General features: G+C 48.1%; 1 protein-coding gene across 9 annotated transcripts in view; it reads left to right on the top strand.

The window, feature by feature from the left end:
* The window catches only part of MAP4 (microtubule associated protein 4), a 147,185-nt gene that overhangs the window by 35,847 nt on the left and 85,254 nt on the right, over positions 1-26,084 (top strand). For all 9 annotated transcript variants that reach the window (XM_067292091.1, XM_067292092.1, XM_067292097.1 and 6 more), the window contains 2 exons: positions 14,112-14,374; positions 22,813-22,878. In XM_067292091.1, coding sequence (XP_067148192.1) covers positions 14,131-14,374; positions 22,813-22,878 — 310 coding nt within the window. In that variant the 5' untranslated portion in view covers positions 14,112-14,130. The remainder of the gene's footprint in view (positions 1-14,111; positions 14,375-22,812; positions 22,879-26,084) is intronic.

Below are 26,084 nucleotides of genomic sequence, written 5' to 3'. Positions count from 1 at the left end.
GATGACCTGCTTTTGTTCTTATAGTCAGCAGATATTACCTGCAGCCTGTTATGTTTTCTGCTACTTGCCCAAAATTACCATGGTTTTTGAGTAACACTGGGATCTTGGGGCACTTCTCTAAAGAGTCAGTTTGCTTGCAGCGGATCGCATAGAGCCTTTCTGATGGGCATCAGATTGTACGTCCTGTAGGAGAAACTACGGAGCTGGCCTCCAGGAGCTTGACCTGAGAAGGTCCTTCAGGTGCCATTTATGATTTGATTTATCCTTTTTGATACGCCTTGTGAAACGGGGCAGCAGAGTTGCTGAGTAAGGCTTGCTGCCTCCTGCCAGCCCGTTCCCACAAGCTTGAGTTGCTTTGGCTATTCTGCAGGAGGTTTAACTCGGGGGGGGGGGGGGGTGTGTGTGAAAAAAATCTCAGGATTTAAGTCTTGCATTTATCCAGAAGCTTATTGCAGTACGAGGTATGATATGAATGTAATACATTAAATACTATTTAATAGCTGCTCGTGCAAAGTTTTGCTTTTCACTGAGAGGGATATAAACACACACACACACGGCAAAATGTTGTGAATTCGTTAGGGTACCGAGGGCCTGATTAGCAATATAACAACTGTAACTAATCTGTACTGGATTTCTGAAAATCACTTTTTTTTAAACCATGACTTGAGCTCTTTCTCTTCCTGGTTTGTAGTTTCAGCGTTCACACTGCAGGGTTTTCTTCCCAAGCCATAAAGGGAGAAATCCTTCCAGACGTGAAAGCCGAGATGCTCGCGGGAGCACGAGGCTCGTTATTCCGCACGTGCAGGGCAAAGGCGGCGCGCTGTCCTTCACCAGGGAGGATGAATCTGGAGGGGCTGGCGTGAGGGCTGAGCGGCAGAGCTGAACTTCTGCAGGGAAACTTCTCCTTTTTTGTGCTCTCATTAGTTCCCCTTCCCGGGTCGTGGCAGTGGGGGGAAGAATTGAAAGCGCCTAATAAAAATGGAAATCGGTGACTGATCTAATGCATCAGAAATGTGCCTTCCTTCTGCTCCTTCCTCCTCCCTGGAGAAATGGCGCTTCGGTGAAAGCCAGAAAGCCGTTCTTCTCCGGGCTTTGCTTGTAGCGAAGGAGAAGCTGCTTTCCTTTCTCATCCATGTGCTATTAAAGGAAAGCAGCTGACGGCAACAGCTGCTCGCCTTGCCTGTTCGCTTTGTGGCTTAGCAGTGGCTGTGTAACGCGGGGAAGAGCGCTCTGCTAGCAGCAGGGTTTTCGTGCCCTGCCCCCAGCGCTGCCGTCGCTCCGCGTCCTCTGCCAAGCGCGGGCCGGCGCCTCTCCCCCGGTGATTGATGAAACTCGCCTTATTTGGCGCTGCCTCGCGAGGCGCACGGCGAATCCCGCTGCTCCGAAACCCTCCGAAAACCAGCGAACGGGTAGGGCTCCGGATAGCTTCCTTTTTAATGAGCTAAGGAATAGGTCGTTTCAGCTCTCCAGCCTACGAGTCCGTGCAGAAGGTGGGCAGGCTCCTTTATTTTCCTTGGATAAGCGTTTATGATCGCGGGGATGACATACCACTCGTCTTAGGTCTCTTGTTTCAATGCTCTCGGGCCTGTGCACAGCCAGACGCTTGAAAGTCCCTCTCACTTATTATCTATGAACTCATCTTCCATGTGGCTTTCTTGGGAGCCAGCCAAGACCATTAATCCCCACCTCTTAGATTCCCTAGTCCCTGCTGGGGCTTATAGGAAAGCTATTCTTGTCCTCCCACTGAAGCTGCTCTGGCAGAGTGTCTTTCCTGCTGTAACTTAAGGCAAGCTTACTAATGCGACTTTTTATCGGCTTGGAGACTGTACAACTCATAACGTAGCAATCTGACTTGGACAGTCTTACCCCATCTTGCTGAATTGTTAATCGTAATGAATTGCCCGAAGGAAGGAAATCACTCAGAAGGCTGGTATTCTCTTATCTCATCTCGGTGTGTTTAAGTGTAATTAACAATAGTAAAACTCTCTTTGAAAGCAAAAATACACGCCACATACAGTGGGGAGCGGGTACCGTGAAGTCGGTGTTGCAAGTGGTCTGGTGTGGTTCTCTTCTACATTGCATTGCTCTTGCTTTTCTCAGCCCGATGCCCCTCTGAAGCCTCCTTGCTCTGGTTTTCGTCCCGCTGTGGCTAGGCTGAAGTAAGGCCCTCTTCCCTCAAGTACCTCTTCTCTTTCCCCATCCTTATTTGCTCAGAGATTTTTCTTGAGTTCCAAGTAGACTTCTTGTCTACCCTCCGAGCCCTGAGGGTCTTTTCCTTTTACTTGTCATCTTTCCAGGGTGACTTGGACAGAAGGGAAGCCTAAGCAATTGTACCTTAAATTCATTACTGTCACTGTTAGCTTTGGTAGCATTAGTCAGCTGTCTTTGTGCTAAATCTTCTGTCGATAGAGGTGGTTTATTGGGCAGCTTGGGGCCCTTACTGGCAGAAAGGGGAATGTGCCACCTCTCCCGTGGCAGGTACTGAGGGGAAATCTCAAAATTAACTTCAGGCTTGTAGACAAATCCAGAGCAACTTCAGTCCAATTCTAAGGGATTTTTGGTAGAGTTACTCTCTTAGGTGTCTGGAGTCTTCTGTCCCTATGAGTTCATGGGCAGAACTGGGCTCTTCAAAGCCTGATAGTGAAAGAAGTTGCTGTCTTGGCTTTGCTCAGCTGTTAAGTAACTGCTAAAGAGCATCGTAGGCTTCATGCATAGAGTTCCCATGCATCTCATTCTGGACAGATTGCACGTAGACTACTTTCCTGCAGAGAAAAGAAGACAAGGTCTGTAGAAAGGATCTCCTCACCCTGACCCTCCTAAGAGGAACAGAGGCCAAAAGGGAACGTAACACATGAAAAACTGAGACCCTGGAATCTGAGTTAGCACCCACGGTCTCCCTGCGCTGTACAACTGTCCACGTATACTGTACTTTATACTGAGATCTCTGGGAGAAGCAAAGGCCCACCTATACCATGTAAATGCTGTGTCCAGAGAAGTAGTGCTTCTGAAGATCATCCTTGAGTTCCAGGATGTTATCTTAGGGATCCAGAACAGCAGATAGGTAAGTCCGACCTCTTCAGATCATCAGCAACTCTGAATGTTTTCAGAGCAATAAATAGGCCTATTTCATGACCTCTCATGCCTTCCCTAAAGCAGTATTTTTAGGAACAAATTTTCAAAAGGAAATACATGATTGCATAAATAAAACCTGATGTCATCTTTGCTTGCTTTCACAAAATTTGATGTGATGAGTTAGTGTAGAAGATCTTATGTCACCCACAAAGGAAGGTGTTTTTTTTTTTTTAAATTCTTAAGTGAAGAAGTCTAACAGTTTAAACCAGAGTTAAATAATTGAATAATAAAAGATGTATTTATCCAGAGTGCTCTGAGGGCGGTGAATTATAATGGGGTTGTAGCTGCTGCTCTTATGCTGTGTGTGTCCACTCTGGTGCTTATGGGAAGGGGAATGTTCTTGTGACACTTGAAGGAGAACAGGTCAGCCCCTCCCAACTAACGGAGAGGCACTGTGCATTTCTGTTCTTCCCCCTCCCCCCCCCCCCCCCACATCATAATGTTTTTCCAGGAAATCACTATACGGAGAAAATATCAGCTTGAAAAAAATCGAGCATTAAGCCCCATGATTTCATATGACTCCTTCTTTCCCTCTTGTTCCATGAGGCAGAAGTTTACTTGGCACATACCAGCCTGTGGCTACATCTTGCACTACTGGAAGTATGGTGCCCTGGATAGGGAGCTCTTCAGTAGAAAGAGCCTTTTATCTAAAAGAGCGACTCCTAGCTACATGACTGCTGCTGTTCCAGCCCCCTCGTGAAAACTTGGGTGGCAGTATGCTAACAAAAGCCCAAATGCAGCGACAACATATGGATTTTTGTTTTTTTAATATAACTGCTTTTATCTTGAAGTTGCATGTTCATATATCTTTCCATATAGGAAAGGAGTAGTGAGGAAACCAGCATCTTTCTTGTATATGCATGAAACTCTTGCCTTTGGAGCTGACCCTCGGGAACATTTCTGTGGTTATCCTGACAGTATTGTAAGTCATGTTTTCCCTACTGTACTGACTTCTGGCCTTGCACTATAGGCAAACGGAAGCAATTACAGACCAGTAATAAGTTGTGGGTCTATTGAAGCAGCAGAAGGAAGATCTTTGCATATTGGACAGCTGGACTGCTGGCTGTTTCCACCACAGGACTAGTTAGGACACCCAGAACTAGCTTTGTAGCACCCCAAGTAGTTTTAGTTCTTAATTTGAGAACGAAAGAGTTACCTGAAAACTTGAACGAACAAGATTGGCCATTGCATGTTGAAGATGTGACTTCTGGAATTGTTCCCCCCCCCTTTTTTTTTTTTTTTTTTAATATAGCTCTGTCTCGTTTCCATCCTTTTCTGGAGCAGAAAGGCCACTATATGAATGACATTCCATATCTACTGCAGAACTGCACTACTACTTGCTCTGCACACGATTTTATCCTCCAGCATCTGGGGCAGAGCTGGGCCCTCTCCAAATGTGTTTGTGTGGCCAGGGAAAGGAGGTGTTGGTTTGGTTTTGAGGCTTGCCTTCCAGATGTAAGATGGAAGTGCTTTAGGACTTGTCTTGTTTTGATCACGGACTTTTGATCGCTAGTTTCACAAGTGTGAACAGTGATCTAGTGGGATTGGCAGAGACCTCTGGAGATCATCTAGTCCAACCCCCTGCTCAAAGCCGGGTCGGCTAGAGCATGCTTCCTAGCACTGTGTCTGGTTGGATTTTGATTATCTTCAAGGATGGAGTTTCCACAACCTCTTTGGCAACCTGTAACTCTTGGACTCTTAGTTCAAGGTCACTGTACCATGGTATTGGTTTTTTGGAAGATGATTGCTTTCTTTCTAATTGACGTTCTTCTCAGAACACCAAAATAAGAGGTGACCCAGGAGATTCCTGACAGGCAGATGTTTGCCAGGTGAGGTCTCCTCTTTAGCTGTCTTAATCTTTTGATTTTGATAAAGGGCTGATTGTGTCATGTTCTGTTGATGCCTCCTGAGCGTGTCTCTTCTGTCATCAGAGAATGCCATATATATGTGCGTATGGGTGTGTGTATATTTAGACACACACAAACAAGAACTTTTCCTGGCATTCTTTGATTTCAGTATTCCCTCTGTCTTGATCTTTGAGATCTAGCTTCAGCTAATTATTTTTTAGTTTGCCTAAGTGCTAAATGTAGAGATCTAGACTTTATTTTAAACTGCCCTTGCTTAATTGATAATAATTTTTTAAAAAAAAGGAGAACAGACATATATTACATGTTATCTGCCCTCTAGAATACAAAGATTCCTTGATGTCTTGAAATACTGTTTTTTTCACTAATAACAGGTCAGGATATAATGATCAATTTTTGTTTAGGCTTCCGTAATAACTATGAAGAGCGCAATGATGCCTCTCTAGGCACCTTTGCTCAGGCAGAATAGCCTTTCATCCGTGGAGAGGTGAATATTAAACACAATAGAAACTGAATCTGCAGGAGAGTTCCTACCCTTAGAAAGTAGTCCCTTGTTTGAAGGCCGTGTCCGGAGTGGTTAGCTTCTCTGCGTTTGGAAGCAACTGCTTAGCGGACTGCATTAAGAGCCAGAACGGGAGGTGGCGAGTGACACTTGTAAAATAGCGGAGGCTTCAGTGACTGCTGAGAGCTTCTTTTGTCCTGGATTGTCGTGCCTGGGGTCATCAGAGCCCTCTCTGTTGCTGAAATCTATTACAAGATTAATTCCTAAATTGAGTTACTGCCAAATTGCCTATCAGTGACCTAATTCTCTCATGGAGAGAGATCACAATAAAAAGCGTATTCTTTTGGTGGGTGCGATGTCTGTGTGTTAAACCGACAGCAAGGAGCATTGAGTTCCCCTCAGAAGAGTCTATTGTGTGCGCGAGTGTAGAGGTGAAAAGGCTGAGTGAGTTTCTGCAATATAATGATCTTCCTCGCTGGTGTAAAACTTAGTTTCTTAAGCTGTCATCCTAGCTCACAAGTCCTCTGCCTTAGAGCGGAGCAGCCTCATCTCACTTTTTTTCCTTATAGCTTTAAATGATTAGTCTTTTCCTAATGTGTTTCAATGCTTAGTAACTGTTGCAGTGGTCTTCCTAGGAGCCAGCTTCAATTAAATTTAATTTGAATTTGGGAGCTTTCCATTACTTGGTGTTGTGCAGATTAGGTAACTTACCCTGAATGCACTTTTTATAGCGTTTTGCGGATCTGGCTGCTGTTGAAGATGTATAATCACTATAACGGGGATTGAAAACTGATGTCCAAATCATTGTATTTGTTAGGCTGCGCACCGTGTTCTTCAGAAATAAAAATCACGCTGTTTTCTTCAAGTTACCACTTGTCCATCTATACTTGAGCAGAGTAAATCTGAATTATCCTTGTTCCCATTAGCTCGACTGGATGGCCTTCTCCTGGTCTCCTTGGGCTTCCCTTTAAAGAAAGATTGTTTTTTCTTGTTTTAAATCAAGTACAGATAACTTTAACATAAGTGAATGTCTGCATCTAAAAAGAGCTGCTATAAACTGAAATATAGCTTTAGTAGTCAACATGAAAAATTCTGGACTGTCAACTTGCAGGTTGATTTATAATTTTTGTGTTGGCTATGAGAACTACGTGTGGAGAGAGAAGGTACCGTGCACTTTAAAATTACAGTTTTCCTTGGGCTAGTCCAGGATTCCTGCCCGGTTGTCTTTGCAGGCTCTAGCATTTGATCAAGCGTAGGCTTTTCAAGATAACGTCTGAAAAGCAGGAAGAAAACAAAAGTTCTCTTAAAATCTCCGGAGAGCTGGGAGAACCCTTTCAGCGTTATTGAAGAGGTACAAATACTGAGAGACTGTCTAATGCGTTACTTTGCTAATTCCTGTGCCATCTAAATAATTGAGTATGCCCAAAGCATGCATCGTTGGCTGTATTATTGCTTTCTTAAGGGCATTTTAGTTGATGAAAATGGTTCAAACTTATGGAGCAGAAACGGTCATTAAAGCCTTTTAATCAGTGTGGTTGTGGAAGCTGGGTGTATTTGCAGTATCTATTAACAGCAAAGATAAGGCTTTACTTTAAACTGGGGAGAAATGGCTTGTATCCCAAGTAATGGTACCCTGCAGACTGATGGATACTCTCGGAAATACTGAATTAAAAACAACAACAACAAAAGCAGAGCTGTGCAGACTCTTGCAAAGGCCTCATGGAACCAAAATAACAGCACTTTAAGCCATCAGCTTTTAAACTTTGAGGCTGCTCTCTCTAAAAGTTGAAGGTATGACACATTTAAAAAAATGGACTCTGTCAGCTAGAGCTTATTTTGTTCGGATGACTTTCCCTGTCTCGATCTATTGGCCTTGCTGCGGCAGTTTCCGTTCTGCTCTGACAGTTGCTCTTTGTTTATCCAAAATATTACCATGCACACGAAGGCGAGTGACTAATAGCATTAACTAAGCACAGTTGGCATGCGGGCGCCGGTCACCACCTACAGTGTTCACAACCCCCCCTGCCTACAGACATCCTGAACATCATCTGTGGAGTGACTTCAGCTGCTTTTAATTGGCCTGATTCTGCAGTGCCGGTCCCCGCTGAGGCCGGAACCGCTTCCGAAGCTGTCCTCGAGGCCGCTGCCGGGAGGAGCTCAGGCACCCATCTGAAAGACAGCTCCGCTGTCTTCTCCTGCGTCAGTTGTGGAGACCAGCGTGCAGCTTTCGCCTCTCAGCGTGGTGGAAGCTGACTAGCTGGTGTACCACCGTCGAGCTTCTGCTTGGGCTTCCTGTGGCTCCTGTGTTCGTTTTCCTCTTTCTCCTGCCCCCTTCTTCTTTCTTTAGGCTTGTTTCCTTTTTTCTCTTGCGCTTTTTTCCCCGTATCCAAAGCACATATATATGTGTTGTGTGTTGGACTTTACCCTAGTCTGTGTCTTGCTGGTCTTCATACCTGTTCACGGGCTTGCTCTGACTGTCCTCTCCCAGCTGGGGGAACGGCAGTGCTTGGAGCCTTTGAGCTCATGTCGTTGTCCACTCTGGATGCCTCTCGGCTCCTTGCTTGTTGAACGTACACATTCTCAGCTACCCGTGACTGCATGGGCTACAAGCAGTTCGAAAAATTCCAGAGCTGTTTCAGCACGTCTGTAGTGTCATGCGGGCTTGTTCAATCTGTTTCATTACGTAGGCTCCTTGCTGTAGGAGAAGAAACTCAGGTGAAGATAAGTCCGACTCAAGAGATGAAGGCCAGGTTATTAATGTCCTGAGGAGTGGCAGCAGGAGACGGGGCAGCTGGAAGGAGGAAGCGATTCGGAGCAAGCTGCGTTACAAGGAAGCAGGAGTGATTGAAGCTCTGTCTGGGCTTTGAAAGTCTGTTGACAAGTCGAATCACAGCTTCATTAAACCCATCTAAAGTGAGAAGTTAAAACACTAAGTTTATTATCTGCTGTGTGGCAACAAACTGATTGTGGAAGTGAACTGAGATTTGCGTGAAGCCTGTGGAGCTATTTAATGGTTGCAAGTGCCCGAGTCGGTCGCGCTGGCTCTCACGTGAAAGCCCAGGCTGCTTCGGGACCCCTTGCCGCATCCCCGGTCCTCTGCTCCCCCTGTGTGGAGGGAGCCCAGGCCGAGGGAGGGGAGGGAAGGAGTGTGCGGAGGCTCAGCAAGCAGCTTTCCGCCTGCTGGCTGCCCTCGGTGCAAATGCCAAAGCTGTCCTTGCGCTTCTTTGCAGGGGCAATAACGCCTTTAATCCCCCCCCCTTTACCTAGCTGCAGCATTTCTGATTTGCAATGTGTAGTTTGGGGACTTTATCTGCTTCATGTACTTAAAGCTGTCGGTGACTCGATACCGAAAGGGAAACAAGGTTATGCGAGTGCTTCGTCTGCTGTTGTAGCAGCCCAGGCTTAAACAACAAATGCCCCAAATCCCCCTTCTCTGTACCTGGAGCTTCATAAATAAGGGAGGCCATTACTTAAGTTGCCTAAAGAGTAATAAGGAGCTAACTTGCTGCATTTGTGTTGTCTGAAGGGGAACGTGGTTTCCATGACATAACTCCGACTGCAATCCCTGTGTTGCCGACTGCTGGAAGTCCAAACTTGCCTTTCACGTCGGTGATAACATAGAGCGGGTGAGGGCTTGTGAAAGCAGACCCCCAGCTCGACCCCGAAGCTGACGGCACGAACGATGTGGTGTACTGCAGTGAAAACTCATCTTTCTGCCACGTGTTTCAGATTGTGGGAATTAAGAGAAAGTTGCTAACCGCGCTCCAGCTTAAGCAACTGCTCGGAGTTTAAAATCAGCATTTGGTTTTACTGTATCAGTGTCTATAGTCTTCTGCTTATCTAGTGCTGTGATAATGTCTGTGATAGCAGGTTCTTATGCTTTGGCGAGTAGTATTGAGTATCTGGACTGGACAAGCATCCCTCTAATATTGAGGTGGTAACTGTACGTTTACATCTTTGCATTTTTGAGGAAATGCTTGTATTCCCGAGTATAAGGCTGCAGTTCAGGACCCCCATTGGGAGGCTGTTGCATTGCTGCTTCTTGCAAGGGAGCTGAGCATGAATGTGTAAGTTTTATCGGAAAGACTCTGTGAAAGGGGCCTGGACCTGCATCTCGCTGCCCTGAGAATACGTTTCTGGTGATTTGAGAACACCCACAAAAGCAAAGCCCAGGCCTTATTTCAAAAAAGGTTAAATGGGATATTTCAATTGCATCGGTCCAGACTGTGCAAAAATACTTTACGTGAGGCCGTAGGTCCGATGTGCCTGTCTGGGGAATGTGAAGTGTCAGCGGCTTCCTTCATCTCTGTGTCCTCTCCTTCTGCAAGGTAAATGCAGGCACCCTCTGCATGGAAATCCGGCTTCGGACTACAGCGAAGCGGGAGGATGACTTAGCATACGCCTGCTCTCCGCTATCCTGTTTTCTTATGCCTCAGCGAGCTCCGCTAAGTGCTCCCGAGAGCCTCGTCCAAGAAAAGCAAGCTGACTTACGGCAAGAGAAATGGGAGCCATGACTGAGCTGTCCCTGTTCCTTCCAGTCAGGTCTCCTCCTGCCTGTAGTCAGGAGCTAATTTTAAAGGAGCAAGGGGAGCTGACGAGATAAAATATGCAGCTCTGATAAATCAGTGTATCAGAATGTCTCCTTTAAAACATAAATAAAGGCAAGGAAATGTTGCATTTATTTTTTATTTTTTTTTCCTCTTAGGTGTACTGCTTCTGTAAGTAGATTTCCCTTTGCTTTTGCTTAAAGGTTGCTTGAAGCTTGCTTTGGGGGAGAATAAGCCGCGAGTGCTGCCGGGGATGTCGTCGCCAGCCACCGCCTCCGTTTTGGGCGGAAAAGCAGGGGCCGGGTGCAGCTCGCGTGATGCAGACCAGGAACGTGGCGTTTGCCTCCGATGCCGGCAGGCTCGCTGTGCCGGACCACCATGGGCAGCGTCCCCGCGGCCGGCGTCCGTCAGTGTAACCGACCTGCGGGTACTTGTCCCCCGGGCTTCTCCGGGGAAGATAATTCATCGCCTTTGCCAGAAATCCACGGGAAGTCGGTCTGCATCTCGTGCCAAATACGACTGTGCGTAGATAGGATCTGCTCTCTGGTCTGTAGCTTTTCAGATATCGTTTTCACGGGCTGTAGCTCCTGTCTCCGCTTGCTTATTTTCCCTTTTCTTCTCCGTCTTCGGACCGGAAGATGCCTGGAATCTGGGTCAGTCTGATCATAACTGTAAACGCGGGGACTGGGCATGCCCAGCGGCTCGCTCGCTGCAGCGCAGCCGAGGAAGCTGCAAAATGGAAATGCGAAGTCCAGGAAACAAATTCCTCGCTTCCCTAAATGGGAAGCTGGAGGCAGCGGCTTACGCAAGGATGCGGCGCCTGGGTCGGGCCCGCGGGCTGCGAGCGGCCTCGTGAGACGGCGGCTCTTGAGAGCCGCTGCCGCGGGGAGCTGCCGGCCCGGCTGCGGGGCTGGGGGCGACTCTGGGATCTCCCGAAGTTGCTGTGGGTCTGGGGCTCCCTAAACCAGCCGGCAGAGCGAGCGCGTGTTCCCGCCTGCGCCCTCGCAGGGGAGGGGGCCCCGGCTGCTCCCGAAACCTCAGGCGCTTCCCGCGGTTTTGCCCTTTCATCTTAAAAGTTAACGTCAGGACTTTTTCCCTCGTGTTCTTCTAATATATTTGCCTGGTTACGTACTGCCCGGTGTTTTAAGGTGCATCTTGATGAAGATTCCTGAGTGTTTCCTCTGCATAGCTAATTTTACTCCAAATGAGGGAAAATGGGATAGAAAGCATCTAAGTTTGCCAGTGCATGGATATTCTTCAGGTTTTGCTTTTTTAACCTTGGGCAGAGTTTATGCTGCAGAGTTTATACTGATTTTCTTCCTTTTTGTCTTGGTTAACTCCGTAACTCCTCTTTCAAACTGGGAGTCTGGGGATTGGGGTAGTTTGGCTGCCCTAACGCCGGGAATGGAAAGCAGGAAAAACTGCTTCTAGTCCAATTTTAGTGGTTTTTGTCTGTCCCTTGACTCCCTCTGCGCTGCGGAAGGCTGCTCGCTGCCAGCCTGGTGCGTTGGGCTGGGATCAGCCAGTTATTTGCTAGGAGGTTTCACGTGCCGTTGATATGAATTCTGTGTTTGCTGCAGAAATGCAAAATGGCTTTTATTAGTTCTTGATATTCTTTTGTGTAGTTTCTGCATTCCTTATTAAGTTAAATATAGGCAAGGAAATGTCCTGCTGATAAGTCTGCATAACCTCTTTTTTTTTTTTTTTTTTCCTCCCGGAAGCTGGATTGCTTTAGCTTCCCAGTTCCATTAGGGGTCTGAAATATAGATCGTTAATGCTATTTTATGGCAGCTAGTTAGTGAAAACGCGGTACTGCATTAATCAGGACCCAAAAAAGCAAGATGATGTGAATCACCAGTTTCCTGTGACGGGATATTTCTGTACCGGAGGCTGCTGGGGGGGGGATCAGCCTGCTTCCTTGCTGCCGTCCGTGCCGCAGCCGTCGGCAGCGCGTTGCGATATCTCAGTGGGACGAGCACCAAATAATTCCTAGGCTAAATACTGCTTGTGAACTTGTTCTCGCTGCAGACCGGTGATGATGGCGATACCTGTTTCCGTACAGCCTGACGTCGGCTCTAGGCGCCTGCTGGTTTGCGTCGCGCAGGGCAGGGGATGCAAAGCGTTGAAGCAGTGGGGTGATGGTTTCCATGGGAGTAGGGCGACGGCCACGACTTGCTCTTCGGGCAGACCCCAAACCAAGCCGTCGAGAGGAAAAGCTGCTAAAAGGCTGCTCCCGTTCTTGAAACCGGAATAGCAGGAATGTTTAATCTGACCCGAACGCGTGCAAGCTGTCGGCTGATCACGGCGCGGCGCTGGGACTGTAACCTGCCGCTGCCGAGCGCTTGCGGGGGGGTTGAAAAGAGCCGACGGATCTCGCGACTGATCTGCGCCTGTTCATAGCTCCACGTTTTTTTTGAGATAGGCTGACCTACAAGCCATCATTTAGCTCTCAAGCTGAAAGCAGGGGGGAGGACACGACTGAAAGCATGACTATTTAATATCGCCCGTGGTTCTTTTAAAGACTGGGGCTGTCGCAAGGGTAAAACTTGTGCAAACGACCAGCTATGCTGATCGACCGCCGGTGAAGGATGCGGCCCCGCGGCCCGGGAGCGTGCTGCTGCAGCCGTCAGTCCTGAAAACGGCAAAGCCCTGGCAGTGCAGAGCTCAGTCTGAATTAGACGGCCTGAATTAAAAAAAAAAAAAAAGACTTGCGCAAAAAGAGGTATTTTTTTATTATTTTTTAATAGTTCACTCAACTGTGCCCCCACGCAAAGGGCTAAGCGCTCCAAACCTTTCGGCGCTTGATTTCCACCAAGTGGCAATTCTTCAGTGGCTTTTTCCTAAACCGACGAGAGCCACGGTTGCCGCTTGCGGTCCCAGCTGGCCTGAAGTCTGATTTATTTTTTATTGTAAATACAAATGAATTGTTTTAACCGAATTATTTTCCGTAAAGCCCTTTGCACGCAGTCCCGCGAGCAGCGATATCAATGCGATGGCATTGTTCAGGAGGAATGCGAAGCATCGCCTTCGCCGCGCCGGGGCCCGGAGGTATGCGGCCGCGGCGGCGCTGCCGGCCGATTCCCTGCGGCCGGGGGTAGGAGCCGTCGCTGCCCTGCGACAAGCGGCTCTGTGTTCTGCCCCCCGCGAGGGCCGCGGCCCTGCGCCGCTGCGTAGGGACCTTCGTCAGCCAGGATGCACAAGAATCCCTTGTGCCTTCCCGGGGACGGCTCTGCCCCTTTCCACGTGTGCCGCTCTGTAGCGTCAGCTTTATTCCTGTTTTTCCCGCTGGCTGGTGGTTCGTAAAACGGTGAATCGCTTTGCCTAAGTACGTGAGCTCTTTAGTATCCTGTTCAGATGAATTTGTTGGTGGGACTCTAAACTTTACTAATTTTTTTCTCTGTTAATTCTAAAATGGGCATTTCTGCATTGGCTTGCTGGACTCCTAAAATAGAGTAAATCATAAATCATTAGTTTAAAGAGAAATTCCCTGCACAGATTGTGCCTCTAATAGTGAGGATGATACAGATTAGCATCAAATTGTTTTCTGCTTCCTAATGTAGACCAACGTTAAGGGAAACCGAGCTGTCGTACCAGGAGTCGTAAGGAGGCCGATTTAGATACTAATGGCCTTTTAAGCTTTTGTTTTTCCAGTTTGTATTTGATGTTTTTCTGCAGATGGCTAAAGTATATTGAACAGAGCTTTTGATATCTTTATCGTGCATGCAGAACCCTGTCTAAAAATCGGTCTGCAGAAGTTTCAGAAGTGCATCTTTGGCCAACCAGAAGTGGTGGGTTCTTCTTCCTTATGCATTCACATCATGTGAAATGTAATATTTGTGCAGTAAAACCTGACTCAGGAGAACCAGCTTGTTCTTTGTTTCTGTGCTGGTGTGCGGTTTAGGTAAACATCTGGGAATTTCTGAGTGCTAAAGCAAATATTACTTACTGTGGTGTAGCACAGGAGGCAAACACAGTTGCCAGCACCAAACTCCAAATAAACTTACAAGATCTCTTATTAAAATATACTTGTTTCTTTTTTTCTTTTTCCCCAAATCACTTTTTCAGGTTGCAAAGTTGCTAAAGCATGGCTGACTTGGATCACAACCTCAGCCTGGCGGATGCTCTGACGGAGCCACCTCCTGAGATTGAGGAGGAAGTGAAGAGGGACTTCATTGCCACGCTGGAAGCGGAGAAATTTGATGATGTGGTTGGAGAAACAGTAGATAAAACAGACTATGTTCCTCTGCTGGATGATGATGATGGTGATGGAAAAGCTGGGAGCCAGGAACCAAAGAGCAAACCCCATGCAGACGGTATTCAGGTGGAACGTAAGTGTCTAATGCACGAGGCCAAAAAGCTGCATTGCTCTAACATCACAGGACATGCTTGCTTATTGCAGTATTGCTTGGCCTGCTAAAACCGGACTTTTTAGATGTTGCTGTTTTTTTTTTTTAGTCTAAACACTTTATTTTAAGAGCAAAGACCGAGATCAAACTTTCCCTCTTGCTTTTTTGCTTACTTTCTGTTCAGTTCTTCAGCTTGTAAAATAAGCTGGCAGATGCTTCGCAGATGCTACTATTTATGTTAGTGTCTTGTAGGCTGTGTTGGGCTTCTCGGGGCTGTCCAAAGCGTGTGAATATTGCACTGTTCTCATGTTTATGCTGTGCTTTCCATCTCACAACGTTAGAACCAAATTTGCTAAAGTTGGTTACTGCCACTCCAGGTAACGGCGAAACCGAGGTGTCTTTAGACAGGTGACAAAGTCGGCATCTTAGGGCCCACACTGTTTGGGGGCTGCAGTCTTGTGTATATACATGAAGCGTGGAGCTGTCTCTACTGGATATTAATGTTTACTAGCTCAGTTGACATTTATTAGTGCTAATGACTTTATCAGAAACTACTTAGAACAAGCAGAGAGAGCCTTAAAAAGATGCCTGCTTCCCTGACTGGGTGGCAGAAAAGGGCTTGAGATTTGGGGGTCCTCCATAGCGTTTCTTTCTCAGGAGGCGATTTAACGGCTTTATCTCTTCCTGCGTTTGCTTCCAAACTGTGGCTGATCCCCAGTGCTTTGATTTTTGTCCAGAGCTATGCTACTAAAAGAGGAAACTATTGACTGCTCCAGAGAGGTAACCTGGTCATGTCTTTTGGAATAAGGTCTTCTTGTCTTGGTCTTGGGGATCATCAAGGCTCGTAAGTCGGAGGTACAAAAGAGCTATGGTAATCACCCGTCAGAATAAACAGGACCTGCAGAACTGTAGAGTGGGGAATGGATTTATACAGCAGGATTTTCTGGTCTGTTGAAGGCGCTGCTTTGCATTGTTCGGAAGTGTCAGGTGCCCTGTAATACGGAAAAACTTAATTTAGAATTTTCCATACTAACAATTTACTAGATGGTAAAAAAAACAATAGGAAGGAAGTGGGTCAGGAGATCACAAAACACTGCGTTTTAGTCAGTTCAGATGTGTGTTATCATATCCAATTAACAGTACCTCTAAGGGTAGGTATTTTCTGTTGTAGCTTCGCAGGAATGGGAGTAGCACGGAAACATGAAGGCTTGTTAATGTTTTTGCATTTGGTTTCGAAGTAATTATTTTAAGACATCCTTGCATTACACGTTTTAAAACTTCTCAGCACAAGAGCTTCCCAGTTAACGCAATATAATGATTTTAGCACTATATAATATTGGCTTAAAATACCGATGGCTTAAATCATTGCCTCCCAGAGGTGCATCGCTTGAACTTCAGCTTCCTAACTCGGTATGTCAAGTAACTTCACATTCCGCCAGCAGATCTTCGCAAGCTCTTTTAGGTTTGGTTGCTAGTTAAGCCTTCCTAAACTGCCCTGAAAAACCAGCCCAACCCAAAGCCGCCGTCGCCGCGTGCAGACCGAGGCGGGCGGCAGCGTGCTCGCAGGGCGCCTTTGGGCACCGCGCTCCGCCGTTCCCCTGCGTCGTTCGGCCTCTTTCTGAACCTCCTGCTGCAAATCTCCATCTCGGGAGACGCCACTGGCAGGTCATGTGCTCGGAGAGGACCTGTCCCCGGCGTGGCAGAGGGGCGACGCAGTGTCTGTGTCTGCGTTCCCCTTCCGGAGAAGGGCAGGAGAGGCCTGATAGTGTGTCCCGTCAGGCTCTAGCTGCTCCATCCCTGCTTGAGGCTTCCGGTTCACTTATTTTTTATTTTTTCCTGAACCCGCAAGCCAGGCTAGACGAGCTTAGTGATCAGGTGGGCTCCAGCCTGGACTTGTGTGATCCGTGTGGACACAGAGAGGGAGAAGAGGAGGAGGAGGAGGAGATGATGAGTAGCTGTATAGTTACCCAAGGACTTGTTCTGGAGTGCAACCCTGGTGATAGATGGTAAAACCCCGTCTTCCTAAACTGCGCCTTTCTAATGGTATGTAAAAGTTTAGCTGTTTCTAGCACCTGGCCGGCCATAAGGATTTGGCTGGTTCTGGGCTAACCCTCTTAGGACGCTGCGCTCCCTCCGCGGTGCCGAAGGCTTTGGGTGCGCGAGGCTTCCGCTGCTGTTCGCGTCCAGCTCTCGGCACCGCTTTCGTTCCAGGGTTTGGCCCCCGCTGAGGAGCTCGGAGGAGGCCCCGGAGCCCCCCCGGGAAACGCACGGAGGCTGTAGCAGCCGTTTCCAGGCAGACAGGAGGGCGGCTTTGGTTAGGGCTCGTGTAAAGCAGGGGAGATGCCTGCTGAGGTGGGGGAGGGAGACGCCTTTGGGTGGGAACGTGCTCCAGCTGGAATAACAGCGCTGTGCTCTAATGGCTTGTTGCAGGTAGCGGTGCTCCTAGGGAACGCGTAGCCGCGAGAGAGGAGAAGCAGCTCTGCACCACGCTAGTACTGGGGCGAAGGCAGGGATGCTCGCGGCCCTGCGCGGCGACCCGGGCGTGATAGGGCTGCGTGCCTGCACCCATCCTGCTCCCAAACTCCTTGACGAGTCGTGCACTTGGCATGCAGAGCTTTTCATACGGAGACCAGCGCTGGGAGCGGTAAGAGGGGAAGGTCTTGCTTGCTAGCGCTCCGGGGCCGCTCCTCGAGCGCACGTGTGGCCACGAGATGGCTCTGCTGGCGCTGCGCGACGTTGCTGGAGGGACGCGGCCGCGCAGCAGCGCGCACCGTCCTCCCCGCTGGAAGCAGAGCGCCGTCCCTGGAGCCTGAAACCCGGGGCCAAACCATGGCCCTGCCCTTCCCTCCTCCTTCCCTTCCTGCGGGAGGAGCGGGCGCCTTTCTCGCAGCAGGCTTCGCTTTTGCGGAAGAAGGTTTAAACACTTCCCCGTGTTTAGACCTGAGGACGAAGGATGTGGCACATGCCCCCGCGTTGCAGAAGGGCTCAAAAAAATCAGTTACAAATGACGTTAGCTGCTTCTGTTTTATGTCTCCTGCTATGTGAAATACCCGCTCGCGCTCAGAGTCCCCCCTCGCAGGCTGGTGAAGCCTCTCTGGTTAGCGCGATTCCTGTATCGGCTCCTTCCACAAACGCACGTGTTGAGCACGAGCTCGGTGCAGTGGCCTTGGCAGAGGGTTTCCTTCAGGCACCTGGTGACCAAAAGGTACAAGCGGTTTGGAGAGTCCTGAGGCTCGGGACGAGGCTCCGGCCGCTCTCCCAGCCCAGCGGCTCAAGCCGTTTCGGCCGAGGGCCTTGTGCCAGCCATCCGTGGGGAGCGTGGTTCGGATGACACTGCAAAGCTGCCCGAGTCCTGCAGCAATTCCCTTGACCGCTTAAGGTACCCCTGTTTCTGTAAGTATTTAAAGCGCTCCTTCCTCCTGCCATGACAAACCAAAGCGATCTTGAAAGGTTTCTTCCACGTTAAATGAAATAAAGTGGTTAAATTAATCTAGTTGTTGCAGTTCATAAAGCAAAACTAGAGTTGTTTTAGCTCAGTTTTTTATATTGATTTAGCATCGCTTGGGTAATATTTGTGCTCACTTAGTGAGTTTTGGGGTTCTCCAGCATCTAGTCGTGTTAAACTTACTCCTGTAAAAGGCAGGGTAGTTATTGCTTCCAACTTCAGCTCCCCATGTCGGAATGGGCGGTGTGAACGTGGAGGGTGAGGGGCCTGGTGAAAATTATTCCGGCGGCAGTGCGGCAGCGGCTCTGTCCTGCTCTCGCGCCGTCTCTGCCGCTGCGCTTGTGTTAATGGCGTCTGGTGGCACGCGCGTGCTTCTGGAGGCCCCGAAACGCAAAACCGAGCCAGCCTTGGCTTACCTCTAAACTGAGCTCCTCCTTAATGCCATGGAAAAGCGACGCCCCAGGTGGATTCTGCACCCCGGGAGACGATGAGTGGGGCTGCTCTTCATGAAACGGGCTATTTAAACGTCGGAGCTGGAGTCGTCGGAGCTGCTCGCTTGAGGTTTGCAGCTAGCTGTGACAGCGTGGCGCTCTGTTTATCGACGCTTTTGTTCACACTTATTTTTTTGTCTAAGCTCTGCGATGATTTTGCCATCAATCTAGCGTTCGACCAAGACTGTGCACGCAACGGTGCGGTCGGAAAATAAAACGTGCGGAGCGACTCGTCCGCAGCCGTCCGTCCCGCCCCACGCTGGCTTCCTTGGAGCTCCTTCCCGCCGTGCCCTGGGCTCCTACAGCGCGGCCCGCGCGCGATGGCACGGAGGTGCTGTGCCAAGTCACCGCTGGAGATGAGGTGGTTTTTGTCTCGGCGCTGTCCGTTTGCCTGAGACTGTCGGCTTAGCAAATGCAGCCTCACGTTTGTTTGTATAAAACCAATCCTTTGACCCACTGGCCAGATGCAAATACTATCTTGTGGTTCTGATGCGGATTATTTAGTTACAACATCTTGACGTGGTTTTGTTTATAAACAGTTTGGAATACGAGGGAAGGAGACCTGGGCCTGAAGATTACTGGGTGCTTTTGCAATTTTTTACTCCAGCTAACTAAAATAAATTCAGTCGCACCGAAGGAGCGAACCTTCAGAGAGACCGAACGAAACCAGGCGCCAGCGCCAGGTGCGGCGGCTTTCCTGGCAGCGCGTGTTCGATCGGAGCTGCTGTGCTGGAAGCCTGCCTTCCGAAAAAGCCAGAGGTTCGAAGGAAACCGCACTGCCCGCTCCTCGGGCGGGAGGGAGGGCAGGGACGGCTCGCGCTGGGCCACCTGGCCGGTGCAGCCGTCCGAGCCCCAAACCTCGGTTGGGTTTTGTCCGCGGAAAGCGTTTGATTTGGAGGGATGCTCGCTTGACCGTGAGGACGGGGGGGTGTGCGTGCAGCCGTGCACACCCCCATCCACCTCGTCGTCTCCGCGTGCTTGCGCAGCTCTCTGAAAAGGTCAGAAGCAACTGCTTGCTGGTCCCTCTGGCGTTTTGGTAACTCCAGCTTTTTAGATCCCTTTCCCCTTGCTCGCTGCCGGCAGAGGGAGAGAAGAGCCTCGGGGGCGCGCGGGGGGAGAGAGACGGGATCGGCACGCTTCCGCTAGCTCCTTCTCTTGCCCGGTTCCTGCGCCACCGAAGCGAGCGTGGGAGCTCCAGTACTGATGCTAAACGGGCGAGTGTAGGGGCCTGAATGAGGCGAAGCTTCTCTGAACGGGTGTATTTGTGCTTTCTAGTCTGGAAACGCTTGCGAACCTCTGCGGTTATCAGCTGTATGAAAGCTTAAGCCAGCAAACCAGCTCGTTCTGAGCTGTCGCCCTTTTCATCTTACCCCGGCGTTTGGTCAGCCTGCCCGATACTCGGGTGGGGATTTTCTTGTTTGGTTGGTTTGGTTTTGGGGTTTCTTTTGCAGAGCCCTCCGGAGGGGAGGGTGGGGGAGTCCTCATTCTTCTGGTTGATGGAAGACGGCGACTGGGATCACTGGCTACCTAGAAGATCAGTCTCCAAATGAAACTTCTCCTGCAGCTGAAGTGTTTATTTTCTGAACAGCTGAAGGATGCTTAATTGCCAGAAGCACCACTCGGAGGCTGGGCGCAGCGCGACGCTGTTCTGGAGTGCACGCAAGCTGCCGGCACAGGCTGACGAATTAACTCTTTTGCAACCATGAAGGCTTGTGCTCAGACCCACAGGCTGAATCTGTAGCATTTAGCCGTATTTGCAATCAACCTGAGTCCTGCTTGTAACACACGCGTTGGATATGGCGTCAAACCCAGAGCGTGAAACCTGGCGGCGGCGTTGTCTCCGCAGGTGCAGCGCTCGGCTCTGAGCAAAGCTGAAAGCCATGTGATGGCTTTGGCCAGTTTGTTTCAAACTTGCTTTCAAGTCTTCCTTTGCAGTTTAAACTCCTGAAGAAATGGGACCTTGCATGTGGGTGGTGGTCGGGGTGTATCAGAAGATATCTGGTGTGTTTAGCACGACTGCAGATCAGAGAAGACTTCCGACACCTCGGTTTTTGTGGTGTCATCATCTGACTTCCATAAATGAATCAGGCTTATGCCTTGGGCTTGAGTAAGTCAGCAGATCTGGTGCTTCTGCCAAGCAAGTTTCCTCGCTGCTAACGGCAACATGCAGCAGGACCGGCCGGTCCTCGGCCACCTCCTTGTAGGACTGGTTGCCCCCAGGACGCCCCGCGTACCCCTCGGCATGCACGAGGCCGTAGTAGGCAGGTTGCCCCGGCGCGCTCTGCTTGGCTCGGGTCTCCCCAGTCCGGGCTTGGGCGCTGCAGCACCTACCGGATCTCCTGGAGCCCGACGGCAGGAGGAGCTGCTGCGTTGGGCTGCCAAGAAACAGGTCCAGGGATTCCTCTGCTATTTTCAGCTCCTTGAAGACGATGTAGGTGTATGTTTTTCCATAAGCTGTCTGGCAAGTTCATGTTGAATTTTCATAAAACACCGTGATGATCCACTGAAGTAACTGGAAAGCCTTCCTTGTGCTTTGTTGAGGGTAGGTTTAAGCCTTAAATTACCTTGTCTAAAGTACACTGGTAATGTAGTTCTGTCTTAAAATGGTTCAAGTTTAGAGGAGGGACAGCAGTGACCCCAGGTAACTGAATGGGTGGTGTTTGTTTTTAAGGTTTTTAGCCATTACACTGAGTTTTTCCTCTCTAAGCAGAAATAACAGCCTGTAGAGCTGAACCGCTGCTAGGGCTTACGCCGCTTGCTACGGTTAACTACTCGCTTTCAGTCTCACACTGACTTGCCTCTTACTCTTCCACATCTGGCGAGTGGGATGAGTTCCTAGAAATTAGGCAGTGCTTCTTGAAGAAAAGCTTAGAAAGTATTTGAAGACTTAGTGCTTGCTGCGAAGAGGGATATCTTCAGTTTGGGTAAACAGCCTTGTAATAGCTGCCTGTCATGGTGGTCTGCAGAAATACTGTGCTGCTGGCAACCTGGCTGGTACTAATACCAGCACAGCTCGACTCCTTTCCTAAGGACCATAGTCTGATGTCAAAAGCGGTCATAAAAAAATAAAATAAAAATCCTCAAGTAGTTTGCCAAAGTGATGATAGTTACTGATGTTCAGCAGCCCTGCGCAGAGATTAAGGGATGAACACAGAGTTTCACCAGCGTATTTTGATGGTTAGGAAGAACTGTTTGTGTACTAGAACAAAATGTGTGCTTTTAAAAAAATTATATTGTTGTATGTTAATTAAATTCCTTAATTATTCCCAAAGATCGCTTTCCAGTAGCTTTTTCAAAGATGGATTAATTGAGTTTTTCATGCTATAAGCCTGGAGATAGCTGCATGCGAGTTAAATGGCTTTCACAAGGCTGCGCAGTGAGCAGATGGCCAAGCCAATACTGGAGCTCAGCTCTTTCGGTTCTAAATTGCCTCAGGTCTTGTGTTGCTGTCATGTTTTCCAAGTTCAACCTGTAAATCTGAGTGACTCTTAATTTTATCTGACCACGTTGGAACAAGATGGACCCTACCTACCTGATTTTGGAACAGAGAACATGCTTTAATATGTTCAATCCTGGCAGTTAGGGTCTTGTTTCCTGGTTTTGGAATGCAAACAGGGTTTCTGAAGATATAATTTCAGTTTAGTTTGGGAGTTGTGAAGCTAAGATTCATGTATGTAACCGACTACAGAAGTATTCAAGAGGTAAATTCAAGACTCTATATAGCCAGACAGAAAATTTGAGTCTTTAGGAGGTAGCCTGACTGCCTGACTTCCCCAAGTCTGTCTAGCGAAGCAGAGTTGTACTCAGTTAATAAATGGAACCAGCAGTGTTTTTGTCCCTAAAACTTTGCCTTAATGTCCTGCACTTGTCCCCAAAATAGGTATGATGTCAAAAGCGGGCATACGTCACTGGGTTAAAATATTTGCTGTAATAAAAAGGTGGCTTCTAAAGGGTACTCGCAGTGACGAGAGGCACTGGTTGTCTCTGCATGTGCTCCATCTGTAGTAACAGTGCTTTCTGAAGTCGGACACAAGCGTCTTTCATAGCAAATCTTATCCTGAGGATTGCAAGCTTTTGATGGAAGCAGCCATTTCTTTGCTTAAATATTTGCATGCAGCTCAGCAGAAAAGGCTTTTTTCAACTGTGAATATAAATCCAAAGGTGCCATAGCTTACCCCACCTGAAGGGAATGCAGGGGCATGGCTTGGCGCTCTCTCGTGGGACTAGAGTCTCCTAGCCATTGAAGTGCTCTCGCTTTGGGGCTCCGGGTTGCGCTGGCTGGGGGAGATGTGGGTGCCTTAATTCTTTTCAAAAGAATTGAAGGAGGAAGGTCTGAGTCCATGTATCACGTGGACAGAAGAAATGGTAAGAATTAACCAATCCTTATCTGTGTTTGGTAACATTACTCATCCTTACAATGGTTTTAAACTATTGATTAGGATTAGTTTCATCTAGATACTAACATTCTCTGTGATTTGTTGCAGATACTTCAGCTTCTGGGCCAACGGTTGTAGAAAATGGTGACCATGGAATAGAAAATGACCGTACAGGTAAGTGTTTAATATCTGACTGTAACATGCTAAAACTCAGAGTTTGGAGCAGTAAACCTGCCGTGTGAACGCTATGGTGATCAGATGTGTTCTCCTCTGACTCAGTGTATTTCTCCATGAAGGACTGGGTTTTTTTTAATGATCTTTTTGAAGAATTTGAATCAAAATTTTTATTCTCTTCTGGGTTTGAAATTTTTTTATATGCATAAGCCCCTTCTGAAGACATTGTATACTTTACCCCTGCTTGATGTTGGGAAGGTTAAACATCTAGGGCACTGATACCGAAGCGAGTTTCCAGCAAGTCCGTAGTATTCATAGCTGAACTCGACCCTAGCACCTGCGTGTGACTTCCCCTGTTCCCAGTGAGGCTGACAGCGATGTTTCCTCTCTGAGCACACCGTCTGTTGATGCAGTTTTTTTGTTCACTGCTACTTAGATGTTAGTGTAGTTACACTGACTGCTCCGGTTATTCTGCAGCTTTTCTTGTATACTTTTCCATCTTCCTCCATCCCAAACTATCCTCTTTAAATCTCTCCTAATATTTGCTTTTAGCAGCTGTCAAAGCTGAAGTTGAGGTCTTGTGACCCTTTTTCCAACAGTAGTAGGATGGCTTTGTCTGCAAGAAACATGTCATGATTTAAGTGAACCAATATTTAAAACTTGTTGGGAATCTGTGAAAAAAGTTCATCTTTCTATCAGCATAGCTTACACAGAAGTCGGTCGTCTTTCAACAGTTATATTTAATGACAAATGCAAATTCCCTTTTCTGAGAGTTTCTACCTGTGAGTTGGGTTTCCAACCAAATTCCAGCTGAAAGCTCCTGGAGATGAGCAGTACAGACCTCTCTGAGACCGCGTGTGCGCGTCGGTGCCTGGAGTCCCCCCTCGTGGTGAGAAGGGCGGTGGACTTTGACTGACGGGCCCCTTTGTAGCATCTTTATTTTGCCGAGGAGAAGATATTCAGAGCTGACTGTCATGCTGGCGTTGGTAAGAGCTATTTGTTTGGTCTGTCTCGTGACCTCCAGTTCAGCTTTAGCAGTCTGGATCATTGCTAAGATTAAGCTGGGACTTTCCCGGCACTGGCATCCCTACTAGTCCATAGGTGCAGCCCCAAGAAAAGGTAATCCAGGAGATAGTGGGGAGAAGTACGGGGATGGGAGACATGGATGAACAAAAGCAGTTTTTGCTTGAGTCATATTTAGAGAGTGAGCGAGTATTCATGTTCTTACTGAGGAGGCGAATTTAAAAATTGATCCTAGTACTTTAACTTGCCATTGTAAATCCAGTCAGTTATGAAAAGATAGGCAGATTCTTTTTTTTTTTAGCATAAAACTGAAATTAAGGCTGCTTCTGAGCCTCCCTGAAGATATATTCTCTCTTTTAAGTACATACAACTAAAAGGAGATAGAAATAAAATCAGACTTATGATGCCCCAGGTATGACTGATTGAATGCATTGGGACTTTTATTGAACTTCTGGATTGTGTTTAAAAAAAAAAAACACCTTATTTACTTAGTATTAGCCTTCTGGAGGTTTAACTCTTCAGATGCTAAATGCTAGCAACTTTGATCAAAGATACTTCTATGCTTCTGAAGTTTTTTAATTTATGAATATGTTCCATCTTTGTGAGGCAGAGTTGGATTTCTTTTTTTCTTGTTAAAGGCTGACTAAAAGTGACATCAAAGTAGCTGAAATAGTCTGTTAAAGGATAAAGTCATAGGCACCAAGTTAGTTAGAGTTTTGAGAATAACGGAAGATTTATACAACGTCCCTTCTCCCCTGCCCCTTCCCGTGGAATACGTGAAATATCGATGCCCGTACAACCGAGAGGAAGGGCCAAATGCTAATCTGGGATCAGATAACGGAGACTTCTTTCAGAGGCTTGGAATGGGTTGAAAAGCAGCCGATGAGTTGCGGAAATGCAGGAAAATCGTTCCAGGGCCGGTGACGGATTTCAGCAAGGCCTGGTTCGGCGGTTCCTAGGCAGCGCTGCCCGAGTCTCCTGTCTCTGGCCCTACGCCATCCTCGGTTCTTGGCTGGGGTGTTTCTTTCCACCTGGATCTGTTTCATGCTGCGGCTCTCCTGCAGCCGGAACGATCCCTACGGAGGAGCGGGAAGGGAGAAGCGGGGAGGACGAAGGAGGTGGCTCTTTCACCTAGCAAACGAGATGGTGACGCGTTGCTGTTCCTCGCTCGCCCCAGCTGTCTGCAGATGCTGCTGCGTGTCTATGCTGAGTTTAGGATCAGTCAGGGCTGAGATCTTCGCGCTAATCTGGCGACCTTTGCTACCGAGTAGCTGGACACCCAGTGCGAAATACTGCTAACGCGGTAGATGAATAAATCCAAAGCCAATGCAACTTGGTGGCAAAAACCTGTGTTAACTCTTGAATTATTTTCATTATGGCAGAGAGGTATTTGAGCCATTTCTATAGGGATGGGAGTAATTCAGTATTTCAGAACATAAAGCAAAATTGTGAAAGGTTGACCTTACCTTGACTACTTACTCGAGGGCTCAAAACTTAGGACCCCGAGGCTGAGAACTCTTTGCCACCTTTTGCTTTCATTGAAAGTGGGAGCTGACGACTTCTTTAAGGGACTCGGTGTTTGGCAGGGCTGCCCCTTAGGCGGCGTTGCTTTTTGGTTTGTTCGGGGCCAAGGGGGCGTTGAGGATTTGGGAGCTACAGACCAGGGGCTCCGACTTCGGTACTCAGCACGCAGACCAAAAGCAACTGTTAACTCGATCCTTCGTTATAAGGATAAATAAGAGGAAGAGTTGGTGCAGCGTTTTGATGGAAGACGCGCTTGTCCCTTGAAACTCTCGAACGGGATGAGTGAGGGTGTGGATGAGGGTGAAACCGTTGATGCCTGTAGTCATTGGCAGCGTGCAGGTACTGAACGGGGAACTGTTTGCTAACTTCCCTGACGCGAAAGTCGGAGGGTGCCTAGTAAATATACGCATAATTTTCAAACCATGCGAAGTTTGAAACTCCTGATTGCAGGATATTTGCCTAGAGTACAAAGGAATTAAAAAATAAAATGAAAAAAGCAAATTTTTGGGAGATGTCCGCCAAAGGCGATCAAACAGATGAATGCGGATGCCTGTTGTTCCAAGATGCTGTTCATTATGCTGCTGGGAGGTGAGAGGTAACCTGGGAAAGTATTGCTATCTGTGATTATACTTTCCCTAGATGGACTTTCTCTCCAAGCC

Source organism: Apteryx mantelli, chromosome 2, assembly GCF_036417845.1.
Source record: "Apteryx mantelli isolate bAptMan1 chromosome 2, bAptMan1.hap1, whole genome shotgun sequence".
NCBI classification, from domain to species: Eukaryota; Metazoa; Chordata; class Aves; order Apterygiformes; family Apterygidae; genus Apteryx; species Apteryx mantelli.
This window is presented reverse-complemented; position numbering and strand designations above follow the sequence as displayed.